The 22,787-nt window shown below is 45.0% G+C and overlaps 1 protein-coding gene across 1 annotated transcript in view; it reads right to left on the reverse strand.

Moving 5' to 3' along the window:
* Positions 1–8,247: 8,247 nt before the first annotated feature.
* Positions 8,248–22,787, reverse strand: part of cxadr (CXADR Ig-like cell adhesion molecule) — a 38,720-nt gene continuing 24,180 nt past the window's right edge. Inside the window, exons 2-7 of the mRNA XM_026181672.1 lie at positions 20,375–20,547; positions 16,900–17,104; positions 13,702–13,857; positions 13,489–13,611; positions 11,935–12,073; positions 8,248–10,940 (exon numbers count right to left, since the gene is read on the reverse strand). Coding sequence (XP_026037457.1) covers positions 10,658–10,940; positions 11,935–12,073; positions 13,489–13,611; positions 13,702–13,857; positions 16,900–17,104; positions 20,375–20,547 — 1,079 coding nt within the window. The 3' untranslated portion in view covers positions 8,248–10,657. The remainder of the gene's footprint in view (positions 10,941–11,934; positions 12,074–13,488; positions 13,612–13,701; positions 13,858–16,899; positions 17,105–20,374; positions 20,548–22,787) is intronic.

Genomic DNA, 22,787 nt, shown 5'->3' on the forward strand with positions numbered 1-22,787 from the left:
TCACCTGGATGATGGTGAAATGTTTTTCCCACTGAAACATCCAGATGAACAGCATCAACCTTTGGGGTTGAGTAAAGTAACGCATTACAACAAGTAACAAGTGACGTCTAACACTTTTGCTTTTTTGAGTAACAATCTGCAAATATTCAAATAGAGTTTAGAAAGGACGCTTCCTTTAACACTGAGTAAATGCTGGAACCTGCACTGAAACAAGCCTCAGGTATGACCTGTATGTCCCCGCCTCTGCACTGATGGCCACAAAACTCTGCTTATGTAATTCACCTTTTCGACACAAGGTGGCATCAGTGCACACTGATGGACTGCAAAGTGAAACAAAGGGAGCAACAAAGGGCTCATCCACAGCAGATAGCACACACTGTGCCTGTCATCTCACGAGCAGAGAACCAGTTTGCCGAGGTCAACTTCCTCTGACCAATGCACAAATGCGATTTGCTTCAACACTGACAATCACGCATGCTGTCAAACCTGAAGAACAGCATTGCGTGCCAGACGCTCCTTGATTGACATTTATATCCTTTGTGAGCTTAAACACATGACAGAAACTAAGCAGGCTGACGGTCCTCGATCGTCAGCCTGCACTTAAGAGTTGTCTGTGTCGTAACTGGAGGCACACCTGTATTTGTACCTGAACCCACAGCAAACAGGAATCTGACGCCTCGGTGCTATATCTCAGTGTTACTGCAAACAAAGCCAGTCTCTGGGAAATAAGATCATATTTCATAAGAATAATAAAGCGATCCGAGAACCACACATTGCCCATCACCTGATCATACAAGCTCCACATCGTCTTAATCTCATGTAGCACCACACACTGGCTCTGGCTAACACGCCACCCTATTCCCCTACAAAAAAGAGGAAGGTTCAGTATTTTCTCCCCGCTGACAACACTTCTAATCACCTCCAAACAAACTTGGCTCGGTCGCTCCTAAAAATATTTTCCTGTTTGTAAAAAAGGAAAGGCATCCCACTCTCAGTGGTAATGTTCCCCTAGATTTTCCACTCCTCTGCTTAGAAAAAAGAAGAGAAAGCCTATAAACACGAGCCTACCAGTGAAGCTGTCTGTTCAGGATTAACTTAATGCTCAGCCTGTTCAAAAAGGAGTTCATTCGTTTGTCACTGTGAGTCGTTTCATGGTAACACAGCTGCTTGGTGGGGTAATATTACAAATCTGGAAAGCCTGAGATGAAAAGAGGAAGAGCTGCTCTCATATATATACACATGCTGAACTGGAGCAGAGTGCACACAGCCCTCCACTGAACCCGAGGAAATGACCATAATTCTTCAGACATATGTGATCTTACACACAATCAGTGGAGCCGGTTAGAGCTTCTGTTTATAGTGAGGAGAAGAGGAGGAGTCAGAGGAGGATGCACAGCCTGGTCATAGCAGATAGATTAATAGATTCCCAGCATCATCATGTTGGACATAAGAGGTTTGAATAGCTGAATGACAGTTTGCTGCAATGGTGGAAAAATGCTATATAATATTGTCAGAGTTCCTGCTATAGTAAGACCAGCAGAAATACTCAAGTTGTCTTTCAATGTGTTTTTGGGCTTATGGAGGGTATTTCAGGCTTTCTGTGGGCGGCAATGAAAACAGGAGTGTTTTTACACAGCAGTGACCTTCAAAAGGAAACACACACAGCTGCAGTGTGGCAGAAGAAAACAGAGGAAAAAGTCTTTGTCACAACTGACGCAACCAGATAGCCGCTTTAGCAGCACTCTCAGACACACTGTGTTTTATTACTCCTACCTGCTCTGTATTCTTTCTTCACGCTGACCTAGATATCATATGACCCGCCCTAATCCTGCCGCTCTTTTCGTCTGATTTCAACAAAGACAGGTTCGGATGACCTTCATGGGTTTGATGCGGCGGGGCCTCATTAGCAGTGAGATTCAGATCTGCCAGTGCAGACTGATGAACTTTAATTACTGCAGGAGCTGCTTCAGCTGAACACCAACGGTTCGGCCAGCTCGTGTGGAACATCCCGACTGAATGCAGAGGATGTACAGAGCTGATATTTGGTGTCTGGACTCTGACCTTCTTCGAGCAGAGCAGACACTGAACAGTTCTGGTCATAATAGAGAGAGCTGAACACCATCTGCAGTGTGAAACCTACTATAGGATAAGAAGAAGACAACAAGTGGCCTGCTGGGGGCATGCACCATCCACTGACATCTCATTTTAACAGTGACCTGGAGAGGAAGTGGAGGAAAGAAGGGTCACACCTACTCCTGTACATATAGTACATAACCAAACTCACAGTGTGTACATGTTAAAAAACAGGCGTGTAACTAGCAGAAATAATGACTTTAACTAGGAAACAGAAAAACAATCAGCTAAGATTAATGGTTCATTTTCCCTCCCAGACTTTTTGTCTTCTATTACTGGTAAACTGAACATCAGTGTGGGAAAAGAAACGTAAATGATTTTATAACAGTCTGATATTTACAGACAACATTATGAAAGAGCTCCTAATTACATTTTCCCATTTCTGATCAGAACCGTTACATCCAAAATATTATGCAACACATTACAGACACAAAATATTCACATAAGAAAAGATGGAAGCAAGTTTCACAAAGTCAGCCACAAAAGTGGGTCTTTTTCTCACGTAACTAATTTTTTCCAAGTTTAGTTCAGTATGGAGAGTGTATTATTCTTAACTTGAATAATTCCAGGAGCATCGGATAAACCACAGAGGAGGAGTTAGCCTCAGCAGCTGTTGCTAAAATAGTGATTATCTTCCATGCTAATTATCACAAACTGGTTTAAAGGGCAACTGTCACACGCTTCCTTATTTTCTGTGTATAGATATATATTTTTTTATCAGATTGTATATTTGGGCATTTTATATATTTGTTCTGCTCTGTATCTCATTATTGTCACTATACAGATGTACAAAGGCATTCTATTCTATTCTGTTGTTACTGTTATAGTGAAAGCTCAAATTAATCATGGAAACGTTTTAATCCACTGTAAGGCAAAAGCTCAGGTTTCAAAAGGGAAAACAGCTACATGTGAATTTTTAGTTTCTCTCATACTGAGCAGAAAAACAGTGAATATACACGTGTGGCATGTGCAACACTTTGTTTTCAATGTGTAAATTGTGTCTCATTGTGCATTCACAGTGGTGCCGATACAGAAGAGACAGAAACTCAAACTGAAATAAGTTCATAATAATAACTTAATTACTTTTTCCATTCATTAACTTCATATGTAATCCCATTGAGGCAGCATGTAAACTATCCTAAAAGAGACTAATGGGCAGCCATTACAAATTTTACTATGACCCTTTGTGAGTTTCCTGCTATGACATGTCAACAAGACTGCGGTAAAAACCCAGTGAGCAAACAGACGTTAGCCTTAGAGTCAATGTGCAAGCACAGAGTCAACAGAAATTTCCTCAAACAACAGCAAAAGTTTGGCAAAGATCCACGTTATGTTTCTGTTCTGCAGCACCAACACATCTCAAAGCTCCTGTCAGCCCATACACAGACAGTTCAGCCTGCTACACTGTGCCAACAGGTAGCATCTACACGGCCCTGCAAGCTTAACTAACACCAGTAAGACAGCAGATGTTAGCAACCTCGAAATGAGAAAGAGTATCTAAGATGCAGGAATTTTAGAATCAGAAACAGGTGGACACTTTGGAAATAAGACCTCCTGAAGTTCAGTTAATTTAGCAGTGGTCCAAAAACATCTGTTACCTTTACAGCGACAGAAGTGAAAATAATTATCACTTAATGTTTAATATCCTGACTAAATTACACTCAGTGAGTAACACCTGAGGCAATCACCCAACATCCAAACTCACAAGTTTATGAACTGGTAAAACACCTGCAGAATAACCCACAAGATGCACCACTGGCGTCCCAGTGCCAGTTTGATGACTATACTACATTTGTTTTAAATCACAACAGCTGCCCCAGCGCACTGTTTATGGTAAACACCGTACAATAACACAGAAAACCACAACAATCAGACGACCCTCTATGAGCAGGCGTTTGGTGACGGTGGGAACGAAAAACCCGCTTTTAACAGGAAGAAACCTTCAGCAGAACTGGGCTCAGCGAGGGGCGGGACAGAAGAGGCCCTGTGAAGGAGAGCCAGAGATGAATAATAACTGATGAGTCAATGCAGAGTGATTAATAAAAATGTTGTTTTCAAAATGAGATGAGGCCTGATTTCAGCTGTGTCAGCTGAAGAATTTTAAATTCAGTTCAACTATGAAGAGAAGCTGAGATGGAAGACGTTTGTCATCACTCTCACTGCAGCATTTTGGACCAACTAAAGGCTTATCAGTGAGTTTTAGGACTTCATGATGACAATGAATTATAATAGTTAAACCTACAAGTAATAAGTAGTTTCTCAGCATCACGCTGAGACAGGGTGTTTCTAATTTTAGAGATATTGCAAATGCAAGAAAGCAGTCCAACATATTTGTCTAACGTGCACAGTGAAGGACATATCCTGGTCAAAACCGACTCCCAGATTCATCAGTGTTACTGGAGTCAAAGGTCGTTTCACCCAGGGGAGGTATCTGGTTAGACTCCATGTTTCTACGATTCTTAGGGCTGAGTACAACGACCTTTGATCTGAACTCAGAAGCAGAAAATTAGAGGTTGTTTATGCAACTAACTGGTGCATCGTTTGGCTTATGATGCAGTGAAAATTTATGCTCTGCACCTGAAGAACACTGCCTTATATTGGTCCTAAGACCCTATGGAACTCCATTATTAACCTTAGTTTGTGAACAAGCTGCAGTCTATTAGACAGATATAATTCAAACCACTGAGCGCAGTACCTTTAATGCCTACAGCGTGCTCTAATTACTGTATTAAAGCATTATGTTTAACTGCTGTCATAGGGACATAAAGCTGTGTGTCATCTGCATAGCTGAGTGATGCGGCTGAGAGAAAGCATGTATATACTGCGACTTCATGCGTCTTAATTTCTCAGCTGGAACAGCCTGAGGTGGTGTAAGTGTTAGCTGTGCTGGTGCAGAGGGAACTGGGATCGCCCCATCTCCTTAAATCAGTAACCTGACCTTTGCCCTGACTGTGGCCACACAGGAAACATGGAAGCACACGCCAGCATTGATATATATGAACTCACACATGGACAGGCACTGAGAGACTCACACACGTAATATATCACTGACATCACTGTGGTAATAACAAAGATGACCCCAATCATCAGAAGGAGAAAAGAAGGGAAACTGTGGCCCGAGGCTACATTTTATTGTTGGCCTCGATTGTGCCCTCCCGATGACACGGCATTGGAGCTTGATCACCTATAATAGAGTCCGGCCGAGGTTCAGATTAAAAGTACAAATCACATTGTAAACGACTGCGGCGAGCTGTAACCTCCATCTTGCCGTGTGAGGTTTTAACTGCAGTGCTCCCGATTCCAATCTCTCAGCTTCAGCCAAGGGAGATAGGAGATAACGGCACAGGGCTGGGACAAAAGATCAGAGGTACTGGGTGACTGAAGATCTAGTACAGTATTCAGGGAGGATATTAAACCAGGAGTCGTTTCTCTGAGCACGCCGTTTGATCTGGCGCTCTCACTGTTCCTTTGTCCTCCACTGCCATATGCTTCAGTGATGAGGACCAACTCTGAACATGGTTATTTTCCAATGCATTGTGCGGTTAAGGAACTTCGTTTTTGTTCTTGCCACACACAGTGATCTCCCTGCCAGTAAAAATGTCACATGTGCAGATGAGCATCACTTTACCGATCCATGAAGCTCACCAAAATCAGTCCAGAGAGAGCAGAGAGAACAGGATCTTGAGGGAAAAAACATGTTGTTGGACTGAGTGCAATCTCAGCGTGAATCCGCCTCTGCTCCCCTTTCCTCCCTTGAGCACAGAGGGGAAGGTCATTCATCAAAAGTCACATATTAGTCATCCAAATGTGAGCGGCATGCGGTCGAAAATAGTGACCCAAGATGACGCTGAGATGCAGCGTGTGCAGACGTCAACCTTTAAACGGATGACTCCGTATCGACCAAATGGCGAGGCACGGATGCGTGGAGGATGTGGGAGGGGGCAATGGTTGGTGTACCAGCGGTCTCTTCCTCCAAGTCTGACAAATGAGTACATGCCAGCTGGGTGGGCCCCACGAGAGATCCAGGCTGTCGGTGGGCACAGCAGACAGGGCGGGATGACTGGCTCAGGTTGCGACTCAACTCCCTCTTCACAGAGCATCCTCCGCGGTCTCCAGCCTCGGCGTGCGGGTTGTTCAAGGCGACATATGGCTGAGAGCTGTGGCTGTTTGCATGGTGACAAATTGATGTTGCGCCTCCTTTTCCCATTCCCGTTCCTCTGACATGGCACGGTGACATGCATTTAAAGTTCAGGCTGTCAGCTTTAGGTGTATTTTCACATCCAGTATCCCACATGTGTGACATTAATATTATGACCATTAAAGTATGAGAAGGTGCTGGATTTAGAGCGTGAAGCTAAAAGCTTCTGAAGAGTGCTGCAGCATTGCACGTACGACTTAAAGCTTCCCGTTTTGACATCAGGGAGAATCCAGATTCTGTATCCATCAGAATACTATAGAGACCAAAACGCGAGAGGGGCCACGTCCAAAAAGGGCTGAACTCCTCAGTCATTCATCCGACGTGGCTGTAAAAGCTTACTTTCACATCATAATCTGTGTGCCATTTTTGCATCCAAAGTGCTAAGAGCGCCGAGCCAAAAACTTAATGTACTGCTGTGCCGATGGAGCCGACTCTTCACATTATGCATATTCCACCATCCTGCCCAGAATTCCCCCTGCAACCCTCTCCCAACCTGAGGGAGGTTTCTAAAAATGGCAGAAAGCTTAGCGTCTGTGACAGGAGACATCACGCGGGAGGATAGCGACTTTGATGAGACCTGTGCTTTTAGAGGCCTCTTTTGTTAGCAGGCAGATAAATCATCCCTCTAGCAGCCAGCTTAGACTGTATACAACCAGATAAGGTTGCCAAGGAAACCCTCCTGGAGAACCAATGAGGGTTTTTTTGGTGTTTTTTTTCTGCTGTACCAGCCTCCTTTATCTGTACAAACAATTAATACCTTAGCCAGGCAGAAGGTGGGGGGAGGGCCGGGGAAGTGAGAGGCAGGCACAAATCCCCAGGTGCTCAGTGCACCACCACTCTCTCCCCTCAGCTATGTGAATGAGGACAAGAGGTAAAAAATGCTACAAATGGATATTGGGCTGGAGGAGACTGATGATGTATGACTCTTTGTACATTAATTCAATGAGAGAACAGCGCTTATTCCATAAATCTCATCTCTACACGTGCACTAGCACACATCACTAATGTCCTTTTAATGAATGTTTGGAATGCGCAGCCATAAAAGTGCCATTACATCCAGTCACGTCCATTTGTAAAGGTGGCTGAGATTGCGCTGGTATCAGTGCAGCTGCACACACCCCGATGTGCACAACTGCTGGGGAGCTATTAGGTTCCACGGGAGACTCGGACTCGCCACAGATCAATGCTCCGTGGCCCTATCTGTTACTGACATCGAATTACAGCGATGGACGTCCACTTAGCAGTGCTGCTAAGTGCTTTAGTCTGGTTATTGACTGCCTGCCCACAGCCTGCACGCGGTGTAGCCTTTGGCTAATAATCATCTATTGATCCATCCGCATGTCAAGATCACCAGCATGTTAAGTGTATAAAGAGGCTGAGGACAGTGATTGCAATAGAAAGACGCGACAGCTGTTACCCAGGCGTTTCACATCATTCAGCATACTTAATTAGGAAGCAAATTTTGCACAAGTTTGATTAGTGCAGACTTGCAGTAAACGTAATTACCCACCACATTAACTAAGGGAGGAAATTGGCTGTAATTGAAAAAGCTAAGCAAACACGGAAACAAATGGCAAAGATGCCAGAGACCGAACGGCGCAACCAGGGAGTGACGATGAGTCGATGTAAGCGGCGCACAGAATAGGTGGGCTCAAACCTCTGCGTGTTTATTCTGAGCTCGAACGGCGTGGAGTGGAAATGGCAGGCGCAATCGCCGCCTGCCTGCTTCTTTGACTAATGGCGGTCATTAAGCGGTTAGAAAGTCACCTCACCTGGTGTAAGGGGTGGAACTCAGCGACTGCCTGAAATTAATCACAATCAGCTGGACAGGAGACCGGGTCCCCAGTGAGCGCGCTGCTGGACGGGAGATAAACGTTTTAGTGCTCAGAGAAACAAAAAACGACAACAGCCAAGCGTTTCCTTATTTCATGGACTTTTATTATTCAAAAATAAAGCACAAATGATACACACACAAAAGAAAAGTGGTTTCCACGCATGTGCAAACCTCAAAAGTAGATCTTCATATAGTATTAGCAGGTTGATTTCAAAGCTACTGTTAGTACGGTTAGTAATATTAGTTATTAATGTGAGCACAGAGGGGGACAGTAGCAGGAGCCCCTCTGTGAGCTCTGTACACTTTGCCAGCAGGTGAAGGGTCTAAAGAGAATCCTACAAGGGCCCACAACAAACTCCCCTCAGCAACACATCAGCCAGTTCTCTCTTGCACACACAAACCTGCACACAGAAGAGTGTTTAAGTAGATCTGACAGATGTAATTCTTTGTCTAGACAGGCCCACATCTCACTTTTCTTGGTGTTACATCAAATCTGCAGTCCAGGGGCCAAGACTTTTCTACAGCTGTCACCTCCTCTTAGATACTGGGATTCACACACGAAAACCTGACGCACACGCTCTCTGCACTAACCCCCTCCTAGATATAGATTTGTCAAGCACAGCAGAGCATCACAAACATCCATATAGACAGTGTCGTCTTTACATCTTTCGTTTTGTTGCGATTAGATAGGGTTACTTTGACAAAATATTTATACGTACAGCCAGAGCCATTTAGCTGTTTTGTCTCTTTTCTTAAAAAGCACATCAATTACTGAGGTTTAAAATGAAGTTTAAAAAAGAAGAAGAACAAAATCATGTTTTTGGAATAAAAAAATAGGTTTAAGACAGTCGTAAAGGTTTTGCAAGCCGTGGGAAAAATCGTACGAGGTAAGTGGGAGTGGGACAACAGAAGGTACAAAACAGGCTGCGTATAGATTATTGTTCTTCTGATGTCGTGGCACTGGCGGCCATGCAGGGCGATGTTACTGCACCAGTGGCAGACGCGCTACAACGCAACTCAACTGGGAAAACAAGGCACGATAGAAGTCATCATAACTGAGCTGTGAGGAAGTGAACGGAGGAGAAGTTGTAAGGCTAAAACGAGGAGTACAATAAGGCGTCAGAGTGAAAAGAAACGCTTTTCCTGCTAAATTACTGCCTTTATTTTTCTTAGAAAATAGAAGATGAGATTTTTGGAAGAATGGGAATTAAATAACCGACGTCACTGTGGCAACTTAAACCGACCGACTGCACCAACGTTCACAGGATCTGAGAGCAAGATAAACTTGGACTGGTTATAACGTAGACACACAGAATATTCACCATTTGTTTCTCTGTGTGGGAACTGTCTTCATCCTGCTTTACATCATTAAAAAACATCTTAATTAAGCCACAAAAGGTTTCACATTAACCACACAGAGAAGGTTAATTAAGATACAGGCTCCTTGTAATGCACCTCAGATACAGAGGACTGCATACGTGGCAGCTCTGAGGGGGGTGAGCTACTACCAATGAATTCAAACTTGGTGTTTAACCCGTTCAGGACGCCTACACGTCCTTTGGGTGGTTAAAGGCCTGCGGACAGTCAAACATAATCAGCGCCGAGTGCTCGGTGAACCTTGTTGTCCAGCGGCCTCCGTTATTTCTCTACACCTCTTCAAAGTTTTCTGGAGAAGAGTTGGGGGATGGACACTGCTCCTTTTCAAGCTCACTCAAGAAGCAATAATACACCCAATCACAAGATCTGCTCGGCTGAACCTCCCCCTCGCCGCCAGCCAATCCTGTCCACCCTCAAATCCCCGGCCAACCCCACAGTGGACAATTCAAACAACAGAAGAAGCGTTGGAAAGAAAACGGCTGACCCACATAAGCAGTCGGTGCACTCGGTGCAGGGATTAAACCAGATCTGTGACTTTCCTCCTAACGAGCCTCTCTGAGGAGTGAAGACTGGATCAAACAGTTATTTAGTATTTTAAAGAAAGCAAATGAAAGAGAAACTTATACTGCCTCACAGACACACGCTCACGCACACACAGCTGTAATTTTATACATGCATGCATACAGCTGTACAGCAGGCCACTCAGGGGCCTGGATCTGTTTTAAACATACAGTACGACTCTACAGCAGGGGCCATGTATGTTTAAAAAACAGACAGGAAACAGAAACTAAACAAAAAAACATGCATATATACAATAGATATTTACTTTGCCCGTCTGCTTTATACCCACGCTAACTTTACGTCCAGGAGACAAAATTCATAAAAGTTTTTTTGTATGTTTTTGCATTTGATAAAAACTTCATTTACTCTGTTGTGCACAACTCAAATTCTCTTCTCAGCACCACAGCAGAGCCGGGTCTCCATAAGCAGAGAATATTCCCGTATGTAAATAATAAAGAGCTAAAAATCAGGCGAGTGCATCCATCCCAGCTTTTGTCCCGCTTCCTTCCGTTCCATCCTCTCTTTGCACAGTCCTTTCCCGTGAAGACGATCTGCTAGACGATTGAACCGTCCCTCGTCTGGGCAGGAACCATGACAGGGATGCCCCCCATGCGACTCAGGTTGTAGCCGGCCATCTTGCCGGCCGAGGGCGGCAGCACCGGAGCCTGGCTCGGAGGCCTGTCGTACTCCTCTGATGAGGGAATCTTGTCGTACTGAGGCTTCAGGGCATACTCGTGCAGGTTGGAAGGCGACATGGAGCCCAGTGAGGAGCGCTGGCTGGCCACAGTGAAGCTTCGAGCAGTTGAAGCGCGACTCTTGGGAGGGGGCACATCCTCTCTGAGGGGGGGAAACAGACAGCAGCACGTTTAGACAACAAACCTGGAAACTCGTCATCGTGGACTTGGTGTCAAATACACTGAGAATGATTTTGTGATGCCCTGCAAATCAAGAGAAAGTCCACAGGTAGGAACAGCGAGGAACATAACGAATCGACTGCGAGTCATTTAAAAATGAAACATGACTTGACTCGATAATAAGGGCAAATAATTGAAGTCAGCTGGTCAGGCATCGTCTCCGCAGCTCAGTCACGCCGACTGCGAAAGCCTGGAGAGACTGAGCCGAGCATCCAAACACAGCCATGCCCTCGACTCCCTCTGCCACCACATTAACAGCTAATAAGCAGCAATAATCCAGTTAAATGCTCAATCAAACTGAGCCTGAGGGGCCGGCGCTTGTTTAGTCCGTACTTTCATGCTGTGGCGTTTCAGCAAATGTGTGTCTGCGTGCGCGAGACAGGACTGTTGGTCTAATCCTTTGTGTCCTACAGCGCGAGCGGTGTCACATTGTGGTGTAAGACAGATTCAGTCCACGGCAGAGCGATGGTGCAGAGCCCACAGGCCGGACGAAGAGTCGGACGTCGAGGGGAGTTAGAGTAGGTGGCTGTGGCGGAGGGGGGGGCTGAGGGGGAGGGCAGCCGGCAGCAACACGAAGCAGGACGCACAGAACGAACAAAGCTTTCAAACTGATTACCACAGCTGTTTATTTGAGGAGGGGTAAAAAAAATAAAAACGCTGAGAGATAAAAACCATTTCCACGGTCGTTGTGTGTGTGTGTGTGTGTGTGTGTGTGTGTGTGACTACCAATCATGCTACACGCTGAGCCGACACCAATAATCACAGGTTACCTATGGCATTTTTGGCGCCCCCTGTAATCCAACATTACGTAACCTTGACACGCTCCACCTCTCACACCAAACACTAGACAGTAATACAAAATATTAATCCATCAGATTGGAGCTGTGTGCATCTGAGGGCCAAATCTCATCGAGTACCTTATCTCGTTGCAGATTTCCTTCTCGTACTTTTTCCTGTTACGGGCACGGCAGAAGCAGAACAGGATAATGGCGATGATGAGGAGGATCAACAGGACAGCGATTATGGATCCCGCGACGATGCCGGCAGTATTCGGGACTGGACGACACAAAGAAGGGAGAGGGTTAAGGTGCTGGGTGTAGCAGAGTACTCGTGAGTCATAACAAGCATGTCATCCTAATCAGGCACATAAAGCACATGAAACACACGAAACGTGCTGAACTGAACAAAATATCCTTGTTGGCATCCATGTGATGGAAACTGTGTTTGCTGACAGCACATCTGGGTTTCCAGTGAAATGTAAACAAAACCATAGCGTGGTGTTTGACGATCAGAACGAGTACTTCATACACACTCTCATTAACACACACACACGCACACACACACACACTGTGGCTCAGTGAGATTTAACAAAAGCTGCAATGGAGAAATCTAATAACATCATAAATGAAGGCTCCACGTTCCTGCACGGCAGCAACACGTCGCTCTAATATTCCATCTTTCAAAGGCAGAATTCATCAGACTTTGCACTTGACTGATGGTTGACCTGCTGACCTGGCAATCCGTTTCCTGTTATAATAACCTTGGAGGCTTTTCATGCACTCACCTTTACTTTGTATGTTGAGGAAAACTTTTCATAATCTAGTGACACACGCTACAGCAACAGCAATTTTCCCACAAACACTTTTTACACTAACATTTAAAAAGAACAAACCAATAAAAACAAGACAACAAACAAAGCCCGACTCAACTGCAAAACAGGACAGAGTCAGTAGAATAAGTAACAGTTGTCCTGTAAGCAAGAAGATTATTTGATCAGTAATAAAATCATCAACTTTTACTGAATATCAACAAAGCAAATAAGCACAGAAATTAAGGTGCAAAGTGTTTATATATAGGATTTACATCACTGACGTCCTCCCCCGTGTTTTAAAGATTTACAGACTATTCTACAACTTGATAAGAGGAAGAATGACATCGATCTATAATTATGTTATAAATACATTTTAATGCCATGGTGACCTGTTTTTGTCTTGAACAAATAGCACGTCGTCATATTCACCATCCTAAAGATTCCAACAAGATGGTCGGTGTTGATTTTTCCTCCTTTTTTAACAGTTTATACTGTTAACATAGGTCAGGGTGGGGAACTCGGCGTCCTGCAGGTTTTAGATCTCACCCTGAGTCAGCACACCTGAATCAACTGTTTTCATTACCAGGCCTCTGGAGACCTTCGAGACATGTTGAGTAGGTTGTATAGCCGTTTAAATCAGCTGTGTTGGATCAAGGACACGTCTAAAACCTGCAGGACACCGGCCCTCGAGTTCCCCACCCTTGATGTAGGTATAAACGCTGTCCTAAAAGCGAGAGCAGCTCACGGGGTATAACCTTGGGAAAACCTTTTAAACTTCTGCTCCGACTATTCCAAACCTGATCATTAAACACCAGAATACAGGGAGCTCTACATGTGAAATGGACTGAATAGACACTAATTAAGACGGTTGGGTACTCACTAGCTGTCACGCTGAGATCGAGCACGCACTGCTCGGCGCCAACGCGATTGGTAGCGGTGCAGCGATACGTGCCAGATGCACTGGCAGATGCATTCTTCACGTTGACTGTGCCTGACACAGGATCTAAACAAACAGTGAAAAATGACAGAGTTAAACACAAACAGTTATGTGCAGGACCTTTAAACGGTTTGACCTTGTAAAAAGCTGCATTACCCAGCACTGAGGAGGCGGGCAGCACTTTGCTGCCAGTAGTCTTCTCCCAGCTGTATTTCATGGGTTTGCTTCCTGCATCAGATGTGCACCTCAGCACAACGTCTTTGCCTTCATGTGTGGAGCCCTCAGTGTAGCACCTGGGCTTGGACGGCTTCTCTGTGGAGAGCAAAGAGGCAGAGGAAGCCAACCCAGTGATTTTCCAGTCTTACAGTGTGCGTCTGTGTATTGTGTAGCTCTAAAGTTGAGTTTCCTCCCTCACTCAAAGCAGCGCCCATCTGACAAATTAGAGCAGTAATCAGAGTAATTGATACATCTGTAGTTATTAAGAGCTGTCACTCAGGATAATCGTGTGGAAGAAAGGCGCTGCGTCAGTGGACACGCAAGCACACGTGTGCTGTCATTCAGTCGGGGTGTTGGTAAGAGATGAGACTGATTCGAAAACAAGCCCAGACACGCGGTGAGTGAGAGGAGGGAGAGAAAGTGACGGGTAATGTTTGGACAGAGGAAATCTAAGGCCACAGACTGTGCTCTGTGTTCACTGTCAGGACGCCGACTTCACGGTGCTGTAATGGCGTCTGGAGCGGGGCTCTACAGATCTGAACCAGGTGCCAGGCGGGAAGGGAGGAGCTTAGCAGGCATAACCATAAGGATTAACAGTACACTGACAGCACTGAGTGCCCCTCCCGATCTAATAAACAGACAGGGCGAGGTTAGAGGGGGTAAAACAGAAAGCAGGAGAGCACACATGAAGCAGGTGCTAATGGACAGATGGTAGAGTGATGGACGCCAAGGCTGCGTGGCTCCCAAGTCTCTGGCCTGCACTTTGCTGCAGACACACATTCGCTCGCTCACACACACACACACACACACACACACACACACACACAGTAAATGTCAGTGAGTTATGACATTTTTAAAAGCGTCTTTTAAAGGTGAAAGTCAAGTCAACACATCTGAGCGTTGAAACGCACAGCTCCTCTTTTTTTAGGGCTTCTGTCCTTTGAGCCGATTTCATTCTCCTGAATGATGAGGTCAAAAGGAGGCTGGAAGAGCACAGAGACAACGCGATACAGGCAGCCCTACTGCGTTAAATGAACAGATTTATTATGTGCACAAGGTGTGTGGAAAAGAGAAAAACAGATCTTGGTATGCATTACAGACAGGAGATGCACCGCTTCACAAATAACTTTGCTAAATGTGGAACGGTAAAGTGAAATATAAGCGACTCGCGGGCCAGGCAGACTGAATTAATGAGATCGGCTGTTGAGCTTTGAGCTGGATGTGATGAGGATTGTCTGAACACGGGCAGGGCCGAGTGATTGGCTGCCGAGAGCATAGGCGGGGCCTAGTCAGAAACAGTTGTTAGAGATGCTGACGTGCAGCGCTGAACTGCAGGTGGGTACTCTCCTCCTGTTAACTTCAATGTCCTGCTGCAACCGGAGGAGAATACACAACGAGGCATGCTACCCTGTGCACAGCACCTGGACACCATGTACACTGCAGGTGTGAGCATGTGTGCGCGCATGGCAGCGATCGTGACAAACCACGGCAAAAACCCAGTAGATATACTCAGGTCGGCTTATGTTCATGCACACAGACACACATGTGCACGTCTGCCCTGCTCTTGGGGACCATCCACCTCGTGACAACATCAACCTCAAGGTAAAATGCAGAGCAGGCAAGATGTCCTCACCTCTCCTTTTAACATCCTCTACCCCTGGGGTCAACAACTAGCAGCCTGTCAGCTCCTGTAGCCTCGAGCGGTCTCTCAAACACACACAAACACTCGCAGCTAAAGCTATCTGGATTTCAGCCTCACTACATGTTTATTCATTAGCCGATGCCCTTATCCACAGCAGCTCAGAATGAACAAGTCAAATGATTAAAATAAGGAGGATAGCTAGAACAGCAGCGTACGTTCCGTTAATACTTTAACAGGAGGCAGTGTAACTGTAACAGATCTGTAGAAACAGGTGGATAAAACACAGCAGGTTCATGCATCATAAGATCAACCACTGCCTGTGCTGCATGCAGCCTGTTTCATACGACACTAGGCTGTTTTTTTCAAACACTAACCAAAATTTCAAATAAATGAGAATTTAAAAATCTCCCTCACTGGTGAAAAATGTAGAAGCATAGCTGGCAGGAGAAGCTATCACAGCATATGCGCAGTCAAACGTATTAGCGACGACTCAAGCAGTGACTACGTTTTTCTGTTTGCCCCCCCGAAGGCCTCGTCGATGCCTCTCGAGTCAGATGCTGCCACATTTTTTGGCCAAATTATCTGCAGCATTCACCCTTTATTAGAGAACTGCTTTGTGCTGCAGCATCACAAGTTTGCTTCTCACCAACTCGTGTTTTTCTGGTTGAGCTAGTCGGTGCGGTGCGCTCGCTTTTCTTCACGATATCGCGTCAGCGGGAGAGGCAGCCATTTCTGGAGCTCGTCCTATCTTTAGAACAGAAACTGTGCTGATAACAGAGCTTCCACAGCAGCTAAATACACAGCTTATCCCACAACACACACACACACACACACACACACACACACACACACACACACACACACACACACACACACACACACTAGTGTTACACGTGTAGGCTGTTTTTCCCCACATGCAAATAGCGAGCTGGTTTCGGGAGGCGATTCACTTTCAACATCATTTAGCTGCCTGACTGACCAGTGAGGCCACTGTGAGTGTGTTTGCCTCGGGACTGAATCGTCTGACTTATACAACTATGATGTGTCACCCATCTCACTCTGTGCAATAAAAACAACAGCTGAGCGCATTCACTTCCTTTCAGCCTGATTTGTAACAGTGGAATTTTTCATTAATTAGCAATGCAGTCGCTAGCTCAGCCGTTAATTAAGGTTTCTAAGTGGAAAAGCATAACTTTTCCTGACTGACGTTATAATTGTACAAAGCAGGTATTAAAATGGGTAAAATACAGAAAAAAATATTTTCGAATGTCTGAATAATCCTTTTAGACACCATCGCGGCAAGCGTAGGGGCAATGCTCTACAGCCACAGGGAAGGTCATGCTCTCTTAGGAAGGATTACATCAAAACAGCCAAAGTGGACAAAGGGCGTATGATCTGCTGCGTTTCCACAGCAGAGGCAGAGAGAATTGACCCTGTGAGGGAAAAACAGTGCTAGGACACTGCTAGCCTGATGCTAATGTGAGCGTCCTACATACCCATAACAAGCAGCTGCATTTTCTTGTTGCGGACACCAGGGGCCTTCTTCACTTTGCACTGGTAGGTGCCGGTGTCCGTTGACTTCACCGTTAGAACGTTGATTGAGGCGTCGCCATTCTTCGGATCGGGCGAATTGAAGTGGACCCGACCTTTGACGGGTGTATCGTAGTCCTCGTAGGCTCTGTCGCCAGAGTACAAAATGATCTGTTTTGGAAATAAAGCAAAGGAAAGATTCACATTTAAACCAAAGAAAACATAAAACAGACTCTGCTAGAAAAAGAAAGTGAACAAAGCCGCTGAGACGAAAGTTGTTTACTTCCTGCAAGCATTGGCTTTGTTTACTGAACCAGCTGAAATGCACAGAAGCAATAAAGGACAGTCTCTTATCTCTGGCTGCCCTTCAGCCTGCCAGCCTCTGCTGTTTTGCCCTTTCTGTGCGTAAGAAGAATGAAGGTGGAACAAACAAAGCCAGCACTGTGGAGCTAAATCAACACCTGCTGTGTCAACAAAGCTCCCAATTCTATCCAACCACTTCACCACACACACGCACACAACTGTCTGGGTCTTGAAAGCAGCAAGGAAATGCCTAGAAATAAAGGCCAGGTGGAGCTAATGAGAGGCTTTGTAGCTAGAAGTGGGCAGATAGTGGAGGGGGGAACAGAAACACAGAAAAAGAACAGAGGCTACAAGAAACACAAACAATGAAAAGAATTTTCAGTCTCTTTCACAGACGCTGGCATCTTCTACACATTTCCATGGAGACAGTCATCAGCAGGCTTTTCTGTGCCATGATCAACAGCAGACACAGCAATACCCCAGAGTGGAGACGAGCAGAGAGAAAGTTAAGGCGGCAGGAGGAGAGGAGGAATAATGAACCTATCAGAGGAAGCAGAGCACTGAAAGGAAGCACAAGGCACAAAACAAAGGGAACGAGTCAGCGAGCTTCTAATGTGCCTACGCCGACTCGCCCTGCCTCTCAATTCCCAACTGGACGCCTGGCTTCTCGAGACAGGCGAACTCGCAGTGCCCGCTGTGTTCATCTTGTACGTATTAGCCATGTAAACAGGTAATTGTGGTAAAATTCCTCTTGGCTCTCAGGGGAGGAAAACCTATCCTTCTGACTTCACTGGGGATCACAACATCAGCAGCAATAACAGAGATGGGCGAGATGAGACCACGGTGAAGAGGAAATTAAATTGCCCCGAGCTCAGCCAGACAAGAGCTCTCACTTGGGCTCAACTACTTCACAGATGGGAGTACTTATGCACATGCACACCTCCAGCTAAAATAATAAAGAAATAAACTGCACAATAACCTTGAGAATAATAATAAAAAAAAAAAAGATCATGAAACCATAAAGGGCAAATGACTAGACCAGCTGGAGAAGGACAGAAGTGCTGCATCTCACAACAGGTAGGCTGTGTAACGATGCAAGCGCCAGCTGGCCTACCATTCAATGTGACTGAACGGTAGGCCGCTGCAGAGGTAAGAAGAGCTCTACTGGCCAGTTTCACGGAGCACACGTTGAGATGACATCATCGTCATGTGACGCTGTTACTCGGGGAGTGAAAGAGGAAAAGCTGCAGCTCATTTGAGAGGCAAAGCACACAGCAGCAATACCTGTATGATCTAAACAACCTGCATAGCTGAAGGGGAGCACCCTTCTGTCTCTGCGCTCCCACTGAGGCTGCTGGCTCGGATGGCTCAACGTGCTGCCGCCGCCACCTTTCAGGGGACGAGCTCAAACCGATTCACGAGGTTAGCGCTCAACCTCTACCTGAAGATGTCCAACAAAACACGTCCATGAGCTTCTGAATAGAAACGATTCAACTTTCACCAAACCTTGTCACATTTTTACACACAAATCCTTCAATATACAGAAATTCCCGTTTCAATAACGTCAACAAACAAAAGGCTCTGCTGTTACACTCAAAGATAAAGGAAGCAGGTTGTGTGATAGAGCTGCGTGCTCTTTCTCTGCTGACATCAGGTTTCGTAATTGTTTTCTGTTGCTGTTGTTTTCACGTTGGTGGTGAATACTCAGTCAGGGCACGCCCTCCCTTCAGCAGCTCTGTAGCCAGGCAATGAGAGCCAAATGCAAATGACTGATACTGTAGGCATGTCTGGCATCTCACACTGAGGCCTAACAAAGCAGGATGCATTAGCTATGCTTCACCACCCTGAAAAAGATCCTGACGATATGTAGGATGTGTCAAATAAAAGGCGCTGCCACTACATCGATGCTGAGAAAAGCTCAAACATAAAGCACATTAATGTGAACAAAAGCTTCAAATGAGGTCACTGGCATATGCCACACATGCCATACAACCCCGGCCTTGTGTCCTGATCTTACAGACTAGTTCTCCATTTAAAAATATTATCTGACAGCAGCCTTTCCCTTTGTTTGGATTTCCACAGCTCAGGTGAGCAAAGGTTCTGAGCCTCTGGCTAAAAACTTTCATTGCTCCGACTGGCCCGGCAGCTTTGCTCTTAGCAGGTTGGCCTAATTCTATTCAACACTGTCACATATATTAAAAATGGCAATTTGGAGTTAACACGCCACTAATTACAAAGAATTTACTGTGCGCACGACTTCACGTTGGTTAACGGCTACACAAATCTGAGCGTGCGTATGTAGCGAGAAAAATCTGATAGGTCAAGGAGAACAAATATGTTCAGAGAGAGACGTCCGACTTGTCCAAATCCCTCCAAAGGTTTGGAAACATTAACACATGTGGACACTGGAGCCAGCAAAATGGCACGTAATAAAGACAATAAACTGTGGAATCAAAGGCTTTTTGGGGATATTTGATATATTTCTGCAGCTGTATTCAGACACAAGGAAGAGGCCAGTTCATACAAAAACGAGACATGCTGAAAGTGCTCGCAATGAGCTTTCATCATGACAATCACAAATATACTAGGAACGTGTATTTCCTCCCACACTCCAGCTAATGAGCCACAGCAAAAAGAAACAGAGTTAAAGGCAAAACTGTGCAGACAGTCAGTTCTACCTGACTGAGAGGGGGGCTGGTTGGGACTGCAGACAGAAACAACAGTGGGTGGAGGACAGAGATGCCTAATGATGAGGCTGTGACCCATTTATAACATTTGGCTCACAAAAAAGCCATAGAACGCAAGGGAAGGAGGAAAAAAAGGAGAGAGGGATGAAAAAGCTTTGTGACAGGTGGCAGAGCAGAGAGCCACGGGAGAGGACCGTCCCACAGTAGAAACCATCTCTAAAGGCTGTTTCAGGCACTCCGCTGGCTTCATCTGTTAAAGTGATGGCATTCTTTCATTCAGACATAGTTAATATTCCTCATGGCTTCACATTTAAACACTGAACGAGGCTGCCATTAAATGGAGGATCTCCACGTGCTGTCAAGGTTTCAAGCTTCCCAAGCTCTTTTCATAGCCCAGAGACCGTCGTGAATTAAGGACAGCACACACATATTTTCATTTTAAAACACTTACCACTTGGTCGTCTTTCTGGTTGTCAGACGCCACCAAGCTCCATTCAATATCCAGCGGTCCAGAATCTTCAGAAGCCAGAGTGAACTGGCAATCCAGCTTCACGCTCTGTCCGCTGGCCACCTCTGTGGGCGTAGACGCTGAAGATGATGTGATCTCTAGACCTGAGGTCAACCCTGGAAGCAAAGAACATTAATTAAAGTCACAAACGGCAACATATACAATAACACAAGGACAACTACGTTTGCAAGAGCTGTTAACTGTGAGCTTACTGACAGTTTTGGAGGTGACTTTATATTCTGTTTAACATCATCTGAAAGAAAAAATGAGAATAAAGCATGTTTTTCATAATTAGGACAGGAGTTTTTATTCTGAGACCAAAGAGCTTAGAGTCTGTGATAAGGGTGACTGCACTAAGCTTCAGTAAAGAGAGCAAGCCTTGTGCTAAAAACACTGCATCACAGCATAAAGGGTTTAAATTTACTGACAGAAAAACAAAAAATAAATATAAAACAGCAAAAGAAATTATTTTTGCTTTTCTGTTCTTTACAACTCATGTCATGTTTGTATCTTTCTTTGTCTCAGATATATATATTCTTTACATCTGCACAATGTAAAGCAAGACTAACGCAGCAGATCGTAGCTTAGGTGAACGAATGGTGATAATAATAATAACGACAAACTGAAGCAGCCTCTTAAGCATTTATTCTTAGAATGAATAAACATAATTTCCAGGGCGACATCATCTGGGTTAAGATTTTTTATTCAATAAGAGATTTAAGCTCCAGCAGGAGCACAGCCCATAGAGACTGGAGTTGTCACATGCCGCCTCAATGTATTAAAATCCTTCTGACAGCTTGCCACCGTCCAACCAACGAGCAGGGGGAGAACTTCTTAAAAAAAAAAAAAATTATCTCAATATGTTGCTGCGAAAAAGTGCTTTAAACGTGTTACACTTAAAAATACTGCAAAATAGCATCAAACACATGTAACTAAATGTATCTGCTGGGTCCATAGCGACATCTGCATCTCATTTTAGCTCCTTTCATATACTAACTGACAGATGGAGCGGACTAATCTGCACACGTATTTGGTGGAACAGCAGCCAAACCTGGCAACTGTTTACACACATTAACAGCAAAAATTTAAATCAAAGGAAGGAAAAAAAATCAGCTTCCAAGGTGTAGATGTTACTACGACCACTACAATTCATCGTTTAACCTTCAAAGTATTCTGTTATCCAAACCAGCTGATCGCGGATGCCTAACCCCGACGTTTCAATGTCATCATACAGTAGGGTTAACCAGGATATCTATTGTGGCAATTCTAACATCGAGACAGCTCACTGCAGGGGAAATATGTTTTCCAGGCTCTCAAGGTAAAGAAAGCGTTAGCTACAAGTCAAGTCCCCGTCCCTCAGTGGCTTCATGCCCCTGTCGCAGACGAAAGAATGAAACTTAAACACATACAGAGTGTCACAATCTGACTCCAACCCACTACTGCTGAAGCTCAGAGAATGTGAGCACTTGATATGATAGCACAAGCTCAGTTTTATTCCCATGGCCACCGGGGCTGCAGCTGGTTGTTTCGGCCCACAGATTTTGACAGATGCCCTTGATGGGAACGATCCGCCGCCTTCAGCAGAAGCACGAGAAATGGGAAGCAAAATAGAGAAAAGCTAGATATGTGTCTGTCACTGTCAAAGCGGATACTCAGCCTGGCATCTGCATTAAGGAACGCCGTGTCGATTCATCAAACACTTAAAGAAGCTGCAGCACATTTTAAAGTTGCTTAGAGAGGAGAGAAAAACAATCAGCTGGAATGGTTTATCGCAGCGACTGCTTTCTCTGATGAGTAATGATGCACCTGTTGAATCGATGGCAGCTATCTGGAGCCTTGGGTAGCATTTGTTTCAATTACAGTGCAGCTAGAGGCCTTTTTCATTACGCACCACACAAATGAGAAAAAATGCCATTTCAGGATATTTTACCTTCAACGGGCAGACACATTTGATTGCCTGTACACCTCCATGACAACATATTCTGTGATAGGTTACAGAATATGTTATGATAAAGAAAACACAGGTAGTGTATTCTTAATTCTTCATCAAGCCCAACATGCAGACACAGCTTCCCCCCCCCAACAATGATATAAATCCATTTAATCCTGCTTCAGGAAGTATAAACTCCAGTAGAGGAAGTGCAATGCAAATAAGGTAATCTGAGTATTCATAAGCCCTTTTCAGACATTAAATGTGTAACGTAACTAGCTTTAATGATCTGTTGAAGCGCCAGAGTGTCATCCAAGCGTCTCTTCCATGTCACTGTTTTCCAAAGCTTCATTTAGACATAAAACAATGGAGAGAGCCGGGGTGTGCCCATGAGTTTTGCCATATTGCAATAGACTTGTTGGTCTA

Source organism: Astatotilapia calliptera, chromosome 10 (genome assembly GCF_900246225.1).
Source record: "Astatotilapia calliptera chromosome 10, fAstCal1.2, whole genome shotgun sequence".
NCBI lineage: Eukaryota > Metazoa > Chordata > Actinopteri > Cichliformes > Cichlidae > Astatotilapia > Astatotilapia calliptera.